At 44.8% G+C, this 14241-nt stretch overlaps 2 protein-coding genes across 2 annotated transcripts; both read right to left on the bottom strand.

Moving 5' to 3' along the window:
* Positions 1 to 814: 814 nt before the first annotated feature.
* TAS2R60 (taste 2 receptor member 60) lies at positions 815 to 1768 on the bottom strand. Its single transcript, XM_068972437.1, has one exon. It carries the CDS (start codon positions 1766 to 1768, stop codon positions 815 to 817), a length of 954 nt encoding a protein of 317 aa, XP_068828538.1.
* A 9790-nt stretch (positions 1769 to 11558) lies between these two features.
* On the bottom strand, positions 11559 to 12341 carry LOC138079753 (taste receptor type 2 member 134-like). Its single transcript, XM_068972436.1, has one exon. It carries the CDS (start codon positions 12339 to 12341, stop codon positions 11559 to 11561), a length of 783 nt encoding a protein of 260 aa, XP_068828537.1.
* Positions 12342 to 14241: the final 1900 nt, after the last annotated feature.

Here is a 14241-nt window from a genome sequence, read left to right as displayed (position 1 = left end):
CGGGAGTTGGTGATGGACACGGTGGTCTGGCGGGCTGCGATTCATGGGGTCGCAGGGAGTCGGAGACGACTGAGCGACTGAACTGAACTGAAGAGCAACATAAAAGAAGTCACATCTGGCTCATGAGCCTTATCATTTATAGAGCAGTCTAACCGGTTGGACTATAAATCATAAACTCCCAGCAATCAGCAGTCCTCAAAAGGTAATCTGCAAATATACAAATCCCAGGTAACACACACAGCTGCACACATGCACAAATTACACCATGCTCTGTAAAGGGAGTTCAGACACCAGGAACTCTTGCATGAAAGGAAAGAGAGTTTCATTGCAGTAGATGGCTGGAAATCAGTTAAGGCTGAAAAAGGAAACATGGTTTTACAGGATGAAGTCAGAGGAAAACTGATGTTCCAAAAATCTTCTCCAGTGTGATTTAACAGATAAAAAATGAATCATGTGTCAGGATCCTTGCATTCAGTTTCCAGGAGGATAATTTTAAACACCGAGTTTAGTCACAGGGAAATAAAAGTTTCCTGCTTCTTTGGCCACATCAGGTCCCACAAGGAACATTAACTATATCAGCTACACCCTTGCCAGTGTTGATACAAGTCAGCGGTGCTGGGCCACTACTTCAGGACCTTCTATTTCGCCTTTAATCCTATTTCAATGAAGTTATTCTTCTAATCATGAAACACAGCAAAGAAGGAAAGAGAATTAAATGTGATTAAACGTGGCAAAGAAATTTAAAGAAGCAACATCCCATTCCATCCAGGCAGGCCTCCTGCAGCAGAATCTGAGGCTTTTCATCAATTGCAATTCAAGATGCCCCATGTGCTGAGGAGCAGCCCCTCCCTAGCAGAGCTCTCAGCCTGCGGTTACTTAAGAGAAGAATAATGGGGTGGATTGCTGTACCCAGATAAATCACAATCTGCCATATCCAGAACCGGAACTCCCCAAAGGGAAACATACCTGAGGCAGTGAGAACCAGTGACAGAAAAGAGGAAGTGAAGAAGATAGCAAAGGAGATAAAAGCCAAGAGGGCCTTGATGTGTGCCTGGGCACTGGAACTGTGAAAGCCTGAGATGGAGAAGACGACCTTCTTGGTGTGTCTTCCCAGAGATGTAATGAGCAAAACCGTGCCCGCAATAAAGACAACAGTAGGGACGGTCCAGGTAACAATTTTCAAAGGGAAGAGGCAGAACCTCTCATACGTTCTCACAGCATTCCTAGTTACATTCCAAGATTGCAGACCCCTCCTTAAATAGTTCTGATACATTCTCTGGTTGCCTATGAAAAACAGAACGGTGGTAAAGGTAGAGAACCCCAGAGAGCTGAGTAGCATCCAAGGAACCAACCCAGATACATTCCGCTTTAGCCAGAGGAAGATGGGGTGGGTGAAGGTTGCGATTTTCACACAGTAGAAGACACTGAGCCAGGTGGAGAACCACAGTGTTGCCGAGTTCAAGAAGTCCCACTGAACGGCCAGGAGCTGGAACACGGGGCTGTATGGGAAGGCCGTTGGATTCAGGAAAATGTAAATGTTCTTACTAATTACCACCCATTGCAGACAGAAGCGAGAGGCCCCCAGGCTGACCAATAACTTATCGCAGGGCGACAACGTTCTCCGCAGCAGCCACTCGCTGCCCAGTGCTGCGATGATCAAGCCATTACCTACCAATGCTACCAGGAACAAAAGGAATAAAATAACAACGCAGATGAGGGCTGTCTTATCAACCACCTGAGGTCCCGGAACCACGTCCCCTCCGCTCATCTCTCCTGCAGACTTCAAGGTCTCTTCCTGTAGGGCGGTTCGGGAAGGTCCTGGATAATATTGGTCCCTCCAGCTGCCCCAGTACAGAGGATAAAGTCGAGGATGTGGGCTATCTGAGGAGGGTGAAGAGGTATTTTCTTCTCAGAACAGATGCAAATATCATTAAGGCTCAGTTTCAGAAGTCTCGCTGCCTGTCCATGAATTTGCCTGTCCTTCCTCTGTCTGCTTTCTGCCCGTGTCAACACTGGCATGGATACTGTATCAGGTCCTTGCATCTAGCATCCCTCATGCGGGAACTTACACCTCTCTAAGCTGACACCGAAGACATGACCACACACCTGCTGGCCACTCCATGAGGAAATCTGGTGAGCACACCCCCATCTGACAGTCGGAGATCACATCCATGGTTGGTTGGTGTGTTCTGGGCACTGTTCTAAGTGATCTTTGTTGTCCTTAGTTCTCACAATGACCCTATGAAGCAGGTGACTTTAGAAAACTCCTTTGACAGGTATAAAACTGAGCAACATTTCTACTTAGGTTAACTCAAATCCTATTACTTGTGGGGACCATTATTATCAAATAGAACACAGGAGACAATTATACATAATAAAGGATTTCCTAGGTGGTGCTAGTGGTAACGAATCTGCCTGCCAATGCAGGAGACGCAAGAGGTGCATGTCCAATCCCTGGGTCAGGAGTATCCCCTGGAGTAAAAAATGGCGACCCACTCCAGTGTTCTTGCTTAAAAAATTTCATGGACAGAGGAGACTTGTGGGTTACAGTCCCTGGGGTCACAAAGAGTCCGACGTGACTGAGCACACGATGCACCTGCAAGTGAATTTTAAACCATATTTTCTTAGTGACCTTTAAAGGGCAGTTCTGGGCTTCCCTGTGGCTCAGCTGGTAAAGAATTCTCTTGCAATGCAGGAGACCTGGGTTCAATCCCTAGGTTGGGAAGATCCCTTGGAGAAGGGAAAGGTAACCCACTTCAGTATTCTGACCTGGAGAATTCCATGGACTGTATAGTCCATGGAGTCACAAAGAGTTGGACACGACTGAGTGACTTTCACTTTAGGGATTTCCTGGTGGCTCAGATAGTAGAGTCTTGACTGCAAAGTGGGAGACCCGAGTTCAATCCCTGAGTTGGAAAGATCCCCTGGAGAAGGAAATGGCAACCCACTCCAGTATTCTTACCTGGAAAATCCCATGAACGGAGGAGCCTGGCGGGCTACAGTCCATAGGGTTGCAAAGAATTGGACATGACTGAGCGACTTGACTTTCATTTTCAAAGGGCATTTCATGTAGCTATAACACCAATCTGCTATGGCAAGAAGAACCCTGGGCTAGGATCAAGGCAGGTGTTAGTCCTAGAGACATCCACCGCTGTGAGTTACTGGCTCTGTCAGTAGGTTGAAGCATCATCTTTTCTAATGCACAGGATAAGACTAGATTCTAAAACTAGAATCTCAGTTTTCAGAGTAAAAGAAGACGTTAAATAATTTAATGATGAAATAAATGAAGCATCAAGTTTTAGATTAAAACTCTCTCCTAAAGTCATAGTTAAATGGAGGAAAGACCAAGACCCAAGCTGATTCCAGGACCAGAAATTCTTACATAGTTAGCAGGACATCTTGTACTCCTATCTTCTTCATCCCCAGATGAAGTCAGAAGACCAAGTTTTGAGTCTTGTCACTGTCACTATTTGGTGTAATTGTTCTGCAGTTTGTGAGTTGTCTGCTCAGTGGCTCTATGGTGAGGTTAATGGTGACCTCCTCCAAGAAGGCTTATGCCACAGGCTACGTGACTCAGGTCTGCTGTACCCAGAGCCCTTGCCCCTGCAGCAGGCCGCTGTGCTCCTGGAGAAGAGTGGAGAAATAACTCCAGGAAGAATGAAGTTCAGTTCAGTTCAGTCACTCAGTCGTCTCCGACTCCCTGCGACCCCATGAATTGCAGCCCGCCAGGCCTCTCTGTCCATCACCAACTCCCGGAGTTCACTCAGACTCACGTCTATCGAATCAGTGATGCCATCCAGCCATCTCATCCTCTGTTGTCCCCTTCTCCTCCTGCCCCCAATCCCTCCCAGCATCAGAGTCTTTTCCAATGAGTCAACTCTTCGCATGAGGTGGCCAAAGTACTGGAGTTTCAGCTTTAGAATCATTCCTTCCAAAGAAATCCCAGGACTGATCTCCTTCAGAATGGATTGGTTGGATCTCCTTGCAGTCCAAGGGACTCTCAAGAGTCTTCTCCAACACCACAGTTCAAAAGCATCAATTCTTCGGCGCTCAGCCTTCTTCACAGTCCAACTCTCACATCCATACATAACCACAGGAAAAACCATAGGCTTGACTAGACGGACCTTGGTCGGCAAAGTAATGTCTCTCTGCTTTTGAATATGCTATCTAGTTTGGTCATAACTTTCCTTCCAAGGAGTAAGCGTCTTTTAATTTCATGGCTGCAGTCACCATCTGCAGTGATTTTGGAGCCCCAAAAAATAAAGTCTGACACTGTTTCCACTGTTTCCCCATCTATTTCTCATGAAGTGATGGGACCAGATGCCATGATCTTCGTTTTCTGAATGTTGAGCTTTAAGCCAACTTTTTCACTCTCCCCTTTCACTTTCATCAAGAGGCTTTTTAGTTCCTCTTCACTTTCTGCCATAGGGTGGTGTCATCTGCATATCTGAGGAGACAGAGCCAAAGCAAAAACAATACCCAGTTGTGGATGTAACTGGTGATGGAAGAAAGGTCCGACACTGTAAAGAGCAATATTTCATAGGAACATGGAATGTTAGGTCCATGAATCAAGGCAAACTGGAAGTGGTCAAACAGGAGGAGGCAAGAATGAACATCAGCATTTTAGGAATCAGTGAACTAAAATGGACTTGAATAGGAGAATTTAATTCAGATGACCATTACATCTACTACTGTGGGCAAGAATCCCTTATAAGAGATGGAGTAGCCATTAGAGTCACCAAGAGTCCAAAAGGCAGCACTTGGATGCAGTCTCAAAAGTGATAGAATGATCTCTGTTCGTCTCCAATGCAAAGCACTCAATATCACAATAATCCAAGTCTATGCCCCAACCAGTAATGCTGAAGAAGCTGAAGTTGAACAGTTCTATGAAAGTCTACAAGACCTTCTAGAATTAACAGCCCCAAAAGATGTCATTTTCATCACAGGGGACTAGAATGCAAAAGTAGGAGGCCAAGAGATACCTGGAGTAACAGGCAAATTTGGCCTTGGAGTACAGAATGAAGCAGGGCAAAGGTTAACAGAGTTTTGCCAAGAGAATGCACTGGTCATAGCAAACACCCTCTTCCAACAACACAAGAGAAGACTCTACATATGGACATCACCAGATGGTCAATACCGAAATCAGATTGATTATATTCTTTGTAGCCAAAGAGCAAGAAGCTCTATACAGTCAGCAAAAACAAGACCGAGAGCTAACTGTGGCTCAGATCATGAACTCCTTATTGCCAAATTCAGACTTAAATTGAAAAAAGTAGGGAAAATCACTAGACCATTCAGGTAAGACCTAAATCAAATCCCTTACGATTATACAATGGAAGTGAGAAATAGATTCAAGGGATTAGATCTAATAATAGGGTGCCTGAAGAACTATGGACAGAGGTTCGTGACATTGTACAGCAGACAGTGATCAAGACCATCCTCAAAAAAAGGAAATGCAAGAAGGCAAAATGGCTGTCTGAGGAGGCTTTACAAATAGCTGTGAAAAGAAGAGAAGCTAAAGGCAAAGGAGAAAAGGAAAGATATACCCATCTGAATGCAGAATTCCAAAGAATAGCAAGGAGACATAAGAAAGCCTTCCTCAGTGATCAATGCAAAGAAATAGAGGAAAACAATAGAATGGGAAAGACTAGAGATAGCTTCAAGAAAATTAGAGATAGCAAGGGAACATTTCATGCAAAGATGGGCTCGATAAAGGACAGAAATGGTATAGACGTATAAAGACGCAGAAGATGTTAAGAAGAGGTGGCAAGAATACACAGAAGAACTATACAAAAAAGATCTTCATGACCCAGATAATCACAATGGGGTGATCACTCACCTAGAGCCAGACATCCTGGAATGCAAAGTCAAGTAGGCCTTAGGAAGCACCACTACAAACAAAGCTAGTGGAGGTGATGGAATTTCAGGTGAGCTGTTTCAAATCCTAAAAGATGATGCTGTGAAAGTGCTGAACTCAATATGCCAGCAAATGTGGAAAACTCAGCAGTGGCCACAGGACTGGGAAAGGTCAGCTTTCATTCCAGTCCCAAAGAAAGGCAATGCCAAAGAGTGCTCAAACTAACCCACAATTGCACTCATCTCACATGTCAGCAAAGTAATGCTCAAAATTCTCCAAGCCAGGCCTCAACAGTACATGAACTGTGAACTTCCAGATGGTCAAGCTGGATTTAGAAAAGGCAGAGGAACCAGAGATCAAATTGCCAACATCCACTGGATCATCAAAAAAGCAAGAGAGTTCCAGAAAAACACCTACTTCTGCTTTATTGACTACACCAAAGCCCTTGACTGTGTAGATCACAACAAACTGTGGGAAATTCTTTAAGATATGGGCATACCAGACACCTGACCTGTCTCCTGAGAAATCTGTATGCAGATCAAGTAGCAACAGTTAGAACCGGACATGGAACAACAGACTGGTTCCAAATTGGGAGTACGTCAAGCCTGTATATTGTCACTCTGCTTATTTAATTTATAAGAGAAATGCTGGGCTGGATGAGGCACAAGCTGGAATCAAGATTGCTGGAAGAAATATCAATAACCTCAGATATGCAGATGACACCACCCTTATGGCAGAAAGCAAAGAAGAACTAAAGAACCTCTTGATGAACGTGAAAGAGGAGAGTGAAAAAGCTGTCTTAAAACTCAGCATTCAAAAAACCAAGATCATTGCATCATGAGAAATGCTGGGCTGGATGAGGCACAAGCTGGAATCATGAGAAATGCTGGGCTGGATGAGGCACAAGCTGGAATCAAGATTGCTGGGAGAAATATCAATAACCTCAGATATGCAGATGACACCACCCTTATGGCAGAAAGCAAAGAAGAACTAAAGAACCTCTTGATGAACGTGAAAGAGGAGAGTGAAAAAGCTGTCTTAAAACTCAGCATTCAAAAAACCAAGATCATTGCATCTGGTCCTATCACTTAATGGCTCCAAAATCACTGCAGATGGTGACTGCTACTGCTAAGTCACTTAAGTCGTGTCCGACTCTGTGCGACCTCATAGACGGCAGCTCACCAGGCTTCGCCGTCCCTGGGATTCTCCAGGCAAGAACACCGGAGTGGGTTGCCATTTCCTTCTCCAATGCATGAAAGTGAAAAGTGAAAGTCATGTCCTTGAAATGTGAGGCTTTGTTTCACACTTCCTAATTATTTGATATTTCTATGCAGATGGTGACTGCAGCCATGAAATTAAAAGATACTTGCTCCTTGGAAAAGCTATGACCAACCAAAGCATATAGAAAAGCAGAGACATTACTTTGCCAACAAAGGTCCTTTTAGTCAAGGCTATGGTTTTTCCAGTGGTCATGTATGGATGTGAGAGTTGGACCATAAAGAAAGCTGAGCACCAAAGAATTGATGCCTTTGAACTGTGGTGTTGGAGAAGACTCTTGAGAGTCCCTTGGACTGCAAGAAGATCCAGCCAGTCCATCCTAAAGGAGATCAGTCCTGAATATTCATTGGAATGACTGATGCTGAAGCTGAAACTCCAATACTTTGGCCACCTGATGTGAAGAGCTGACTCGTTGGAAAAGACCCTGATGCTGGGAAAGATTGAAGGCAGGAGGAGAAGGGGACGAAAGAGGATGAGATGGTTGGATGGCATCACCGACTCAATGGAAAAGGGTTTGAGCAAGCTCTGAGAGTTGTTGACGGACAGGGAAGCCTGGTATACTGCAGTCCAAGGAGTCGCAAGAGTGGGACATGAGTTAGTGACTGAACTGAACTGAACAGAACAGTCACTATCTATGGATCTTTGGACTAGTCATTTAATCTCTGTGAACCCCTATTTCTTCACCTGTAAAATATGGATCACAAATAAACGTGAATTATATATATATATTATATTATATGCATATATAGGGATGTATATATATATTATATTATATGCATATATAGGGATGTGTATACATAAACTATAAATCTCTACACATTCATAAGAAGTAAGTAAGGTGATGATGACAATTGTTGTTATAATGACCTCCATCCCATGGTGTGACAAGTAGTCCTAGAAGAATTCAGGAAAGCATCAGGGGTGCAATAGAGGTCCAAGGCACCAAATATTGGACATGTACTTTAATTAGAGTTGGTGGAATAAGCAAAAGCCACATTTTCAATAGGAATGACATTCAAAGAATTTTTTAAAAAGCAATCAGGTGAGTGTTTACATACTCAGGTGAGTGTAAGCAGGTTAATATGTCACAGGGAGTAAGGCAAGTGGAAGTTCTTCTGGGTCAAACACAGCAATGGTGAAGCCTCACGATCAAGTAACAGGAGAGAGAGGGGGTATTTGATAGTACACTCACCTCCTGACCAGCACCATATCCTACCAGTTCCAAGCACAGAACCCCATCAAGAGAGAAGAGAATGCAGATCACTAGCATCTCTTTCTGGTTCCCAGTTTACCTGGGACAAAGGTCCAGGTGGAATTGTTCTTCAAACACAGAAGCCTTGCTGCAGTGAACACTGTGTTCCTGGGGAAAGCCGAGGTGAGCTGAGGTAACTGATTCACTCTGCCTTTCTGAGAAGAAGCAAAACTGCATGGGGTAGAGTTCCCAACTGCTCTCTACCTTGCCACCCACATTCATCTGGGTGGCATTCGGCTGTTTCCTACTGAAACGTGGAGCAATAAAGCAAACTTTGAGCTTATAGCTCTGGAGTCTGACCAGCCACAAACCTCTCAATATGGAAAACTCGTATATTTCCCCAACTGCCTCCTACATCTCCGATGGCTCATATACTGAGAAAGATGCACTGTTATTCTTCAATTCGACTAACAACAATTAGTAAGCATCTCCAATATGCTGTAATGACCCTGTGAAAGGTGCTAGGCTGTAACAATGAGCTATTAGTAAGTATCTGCCCTGAAAGTGTTTTCATACGCTTATCATAAACCACAAACATTTACTAGGCATATATATACTAAGTGAGGGTTAAGTTAATCCAAAAGGGTGAATAATCACTTGTATTTTAATATACAGTTGTGTTTTATGGTGATTCTTTTGTTGTTTGTGCTTTCTGTTTGTTACACTTTGCTTTCTCATATTCAGACTTTCTTATCTGGTAGAAGTCAAGTCTGAGAACATTGAAATTCTAACAGGCAGTATTTATATATATGATCATAAGGGTGGTAGAGGTAGGAATCCTGAGTAGATTCCCGGAGTGGAAAAACAGCTCGGTTCTGTCTCTCAAAGGACAAAAAATGAGGACACCCAGACTGCGGTTCGAAATGTATGTGTCATCCTATTTCCATCCCAAGAATTCTGAGAGGGATTCAGTAGCAGCCACAGCCCCTTTATGTGGAAGAGCAAAGACGTGCCTTGTATATTGAAAGCACAGAGAGATGACATCAGTAAAGGAGGTGGAAGTGTGAGTATGTCTAGCACAAGGATAAGTTTGGCTACAGCAGAGGATTTCCATAAGGGAATGGTGGCATATCAGGCTGAAAAGGTAGACTGGGGAGAGATTCCAGAAAGTCTTGAAAGTCAGGACGAGATATTAGCCTGTGTCTTTGGTCAAGATGATGCCACCAAATGTTTATGGGCTCTTATGAACTAGAGCCTAGGAAAGGGAGGATGAGAACATCAACCAATTAAAAAGTCCTGAAATAAGCCCAGTAGACGTGGCATAACTCAAAAGACTGTGAAAATGCTGCAGAACATGGGAGTCACACGACCATCCCCTTCCCACCCAAGATATTTAAGTTCTGGAGCTCTGACCAAGGGAAAGCCACTGTTCCAGGTGACATCGCTGATGCCTCTGTCTTTGCTGCCTCCACTCAGCCCTCTGTGGCTTAAGTTCCAAAATTCAATCCATGCAATTTGCTATTACTTTCCCAGCTCACTCATGTTGCTGCTTTTTAAAAAAAGGAAAAGATTTCTTGATGATAGTTCCAGCTTTCCAGTTTCCTGTGTCCAACTTCGCCCTTTCTCTGGGAAACCCTTTAAGCTTCTCTCCTGCAATTTAGGGATCTTCTCTTTTAACACCTTAATCTTCTTTTAAGTGAAAACTCCTCACCCTCTTAACTTATCTCTTCTAGCTCCTCTTTCTCTCTCCTTTTGCTGTATTTCAGCCCTTAGCTAGTATTATAATGTCTTGAGGTCTAAGTTTCCCACGGTTCTTGGACAACTTACCATAATGCAATGATTTCTGTTCTGTTATTATTCCTGTTTTGATAAGCTTGGACATATAAACCTGTTAACCATGTGGGGTGCTTTTCCCAATCTTTTCTTGTCTCCTGATCTCCAAATTTTTTTTATAGGAAACTCCATCAGTTGAAAAAAACTATGAACATGAATTCCACCATATGCATATTTATTTAATTATATGCTTGTAATACTCTGCTCATAGTATTAATAGATCATAAAATACATATTAAATTGCAATTAAAAAGATGAGAGTAAAAATATATTGAAGTTGTCATATTTTCCTTTCTCCATCCAGTGGATCATTTTGCACACACTCTGATATGCAAACAACATAATTTATAGACTACCATCCTAGACATCAGCATCCAGGGCCAACGTCCTGGTTGAGTGGACAGGAAGAGTAAGATTCTCAAAATTAAGAACTATAGCAAATTCCCTTTGTTTTCCTTTTCTATCTTCTATTGGCCAAGACCTAAAAGCTTTGCCACATCAGACAATTTGCTTTAATTCAACATACAGCAAACACACAGAATCACAGGCAGGACCTATAGTGGCACAAAACTCGTATATGCCCTCAGACTTCAATGGTTCAAAAAAGTTCCTTGAGTGGGACCGATCTTAAGCAGGGCACAAAAGAAAAGAATGGCAAAGAATGACAGAGAAAGGAAAGAAGGAATTTCCAGATGGACCAAGACACCAGGCAGCGGGGAAGAGCCTGTGGGGAGATAGGAAGAAGCTTCCTAGGCTGCAGTAGAGGCACCGAGCTCTGAGAGCAGAGAAGGGAGGCAGAGGGCAGTTGATGTGGACGGGACAACCTATGTCACCATTCAAGTGAAAGTGAAATTGCTCAGTCGTGTCTGACTCTTCGTGACCCCACGGACTATAGCCCACCAGGCTCCTCCATCCATGGAATTCTCCAGGCAAGAGTACTGGAGTGGTTGCCATTTCCTTCTCTAGGGGATCTTCCTGACCCAGGGATCAAACCCAGGTCTCCCACACTGCAGGCAGATGCTTTAACCTCTGCACCACCAGGGAAGCCACCATTCAAAACAACGACAAAACAGAAAAACCCTTTAGGCTGACCACAGGACAACTGAGCACCATCACAGCTCTCTGTAAAGGCAGTGCGGACTGGAAAATGTTATTAGGGCTCCTTGTGTAGAGAGTGAGAGAGGCCTGTATGGAAATGAGGCCACCATCCTAGTCCAAGCTGGTTCAGGACCCAGGCAAGAGACTAGGAGCAGCGGAAGGGACGGTAGAAACAGAGAGGGATGGAAAAAGAATTAATGGGATGTAGAAAGAGTGAGGAAGAAAGAGGGAAATGAAAAAGAGTGAAAGCGCCCAAACCTTGTGCATTCTTGCCACTCAGGGCTTGTTTGGTGATAGTAGCTATTGATATTGATAACTGGAGACAAACTGGTCCTTGTCCAGGGCTCGCCAAAGCTTCTTCAGGGCCTTTCTCAGCTTGGGGATGCTGTGCCTCAAGATGCTGGAGTGCAGACAGATGCCTGCATAGGTCACCACCTCACAGGCCCAGTGCCAGTGTTTCCGGAAGGCTGGGATGTACACAATGATAACCAGGGACAGGAAGTGCAAGGTGCAGAAGATGAGGAAGAAGGCAAGTGACTTCAGGGCCATGGTGTGAGCCCAGGTACTGGGATCACGTGGGCTGGGTCTGCGGTCCTGTATCTGCCCGAGGTGCCGGCGCAGTGAGACCATGAGCGAGAAGGTGGACACCAGGAGGAATGGAACCAACTTCATGAGAATTACATGAGGTAGAAAACAGTGCAAATAGACAGCGTGTATTCTACCAGCCAGGGTGTTTCCATGGGAACTCTGGGCAGCTGTCATCTGGGCAAGAATTGTATTCCCAGCAGCTGAGGAGATGACAGTCAGACCAGATAAGATCAAGGAGCCCAGCAGCAGCTGGGGAACTGATCGAGAAATCCTCCACTTTATCCAGAAGACGACGAGGTGAGAGAAGAGGGAGGTCTTCGTGCAGTAGAAGACAGCAAGCCAGGCAGTCAGCCAGAAACTGAGGGAGCTGATGAAATCCCAGGGGATGCTGAAATAGTAGATTTTGGAACAAATGCCAGAGGAGGCCATGAGGTTGTTCAGGAGGGCCATCCCATGCAGACAGAACCGGGAGGCACCCAGGCAGGCCACAATCATGTCACCGGCGGGCAGAGTCCGGCTTCACGCCCACTCCCCGCTCATCATGGTAACTATGAAGCCATTCTGCAGCATGGCAACCAATGACTCCAGGAAAAAGATGACCTTGAAGATCAATGTGGGCGAAGGGGACATCTTCTCCAGGTAGGCTCTGCTCAGACTCAGCTTCTACTCCAGGTACATCCACAGGAAAGCACAGACTTTCTGGCCAAGCCACTCTGTTGAGACCAAATTCAGAGGCTCTCTCCTTGGATTCAGGCAAAAGCAGAGCTGCCAGCAAACATCATCACCCCACCCCGTCCCCTCCTCCCATACACCCATCACACTTCCATCCGTCCTCCAGGATTTGAAAAGAGGTTCCCTGCAATTGGCATGCAAATCACTCCTAGATCAATGACATCCTGTCTGTTTACTGCTGCTGCTGCTGCTAAGTCACTTCAGTGGTGTCCGACTCTGTGTGACCCCATGTCTGTTTGCATAACCTTTATTTGCCTGTTTTTTATCAGAGCCAGATGTAGGGAAATGGTAACAGAACAGAGGCTCCAAGGGTGATTGAGAATATTCGTATTTTGTGCTTTATTTCTCACTATACTATTTCTTTGGAGAAGGCAATGGCACCCCACTCCAGTATTCTTGCCTGGAAAATCCCATGGACGGAGGAGCCTGGTAGGCCACAATCCATGGGGTCTCGAAGAGTCGCACATGACTGATCGACTTCACTTTCACTTTTCACTTTCATGCATTGGAGAAGAAAATGGCAACCCACTCCAGTGTTCTTGCCTAGAGCATCCCAGGGACGGGGGAGCCTGGTAGGCTGTCATCTATGGGGTCACACAGAGTCGGACACGACGGAAGCAACTTAGCAGTAGCAGCAGCATACTATTTCTTTCCTAACTTTTCCTTAAAAGATGTCCTTATGCTTGTTTTCTTCCCATAACCACAAAACTTCCATGACCCTTCCAAGACCCATCTATACGCACAAGAGGTGGAACACTAAGAAGAGGCTCTGTCTCCCCTCCAGTGACTGCTCTTGTGGCCTAAAATTTCACTGGCAGGCTCCACATTGGAGTTCAAGTAGTCTTGACTCAAAACCTGAGTTTCTCTGATGTGTTAACATCAAATGTGTTAGCCATTAACACTTCAGCATCAATGTGTTTAGAAACCCCAAATCAATCATTTCCTAAGAAGCCTCTGAGGATATGCGAAGGAGGAGATACATCATATGGAGAAGGCAGTGGCACCCCCCTCCAGTACTCTGCCTGGAAAATCCCATGGACGGAGGAGCCTGGAAGGCTACGGTCCATGGGGTCGCTGAGGGTCGGACACGACTTCACTTTCACTTTCACTTTCACTTTTCACTTTTCTGCATTGGAGAAGGAAATGGCAACCCACTCCAGTGTTCCTGCCTGGAGAATCCCAGGGACAGGGGAGCCTGGTGAGCTGCCTTCTATGGGGTCGCACAGAGTCAGACATGACTGAAGTGACTTAGCAGCAGCAGATACATCATAATGAGAAGGGAAAGACAGAGGAGGTCAACAGGGAGATGAGATCCAGAGTGGACATCACAATAGGAGCCAGGGGAGCAAGAGCTGGTAGGATGGTCAGTGGAGCTGAGAACAATGCTCAGAATGAGCCCTCAGGGAGAGATGGCTATCTGTAGGATAAACCACACACAATAACAATGCTGAAGATAATAACAACCAACTTGTTAGAACATCACCTTGCCATTTATAAAGTGACTTCACGTATGTCACATTTTGCCACCGCCAGCTACACAAAGGGACATTGGTTCAGATCAGCCAACCCAGGGTCAGGTAACCATTAAAAAAGATAAAGTGGGTTTGCAGCTAAAGTGGATTGTAAAAGGCAAGAATGCCTATGCACGTGAAAAACAAACAAA

Source organism: Capricornis sumatraensis, chromosome 5 (assembly GCF_032405125.1).
Source record: "Capricornis sumatraensis isolate serow.1 chromosome 5, serow.2, whole genome shotgun sequence".
NCBI classification, from domain to species: Eukaryota; Metazoa; Chordata; class Mammalia; order Artiodactyla; family Bovidae; genus Capricornis; species Capricornis sumatraensis.
Note: the sequence above shows the minus strand (reverse complement) of the source record. Positions and strands in the feature narration are given on the sequence as shown.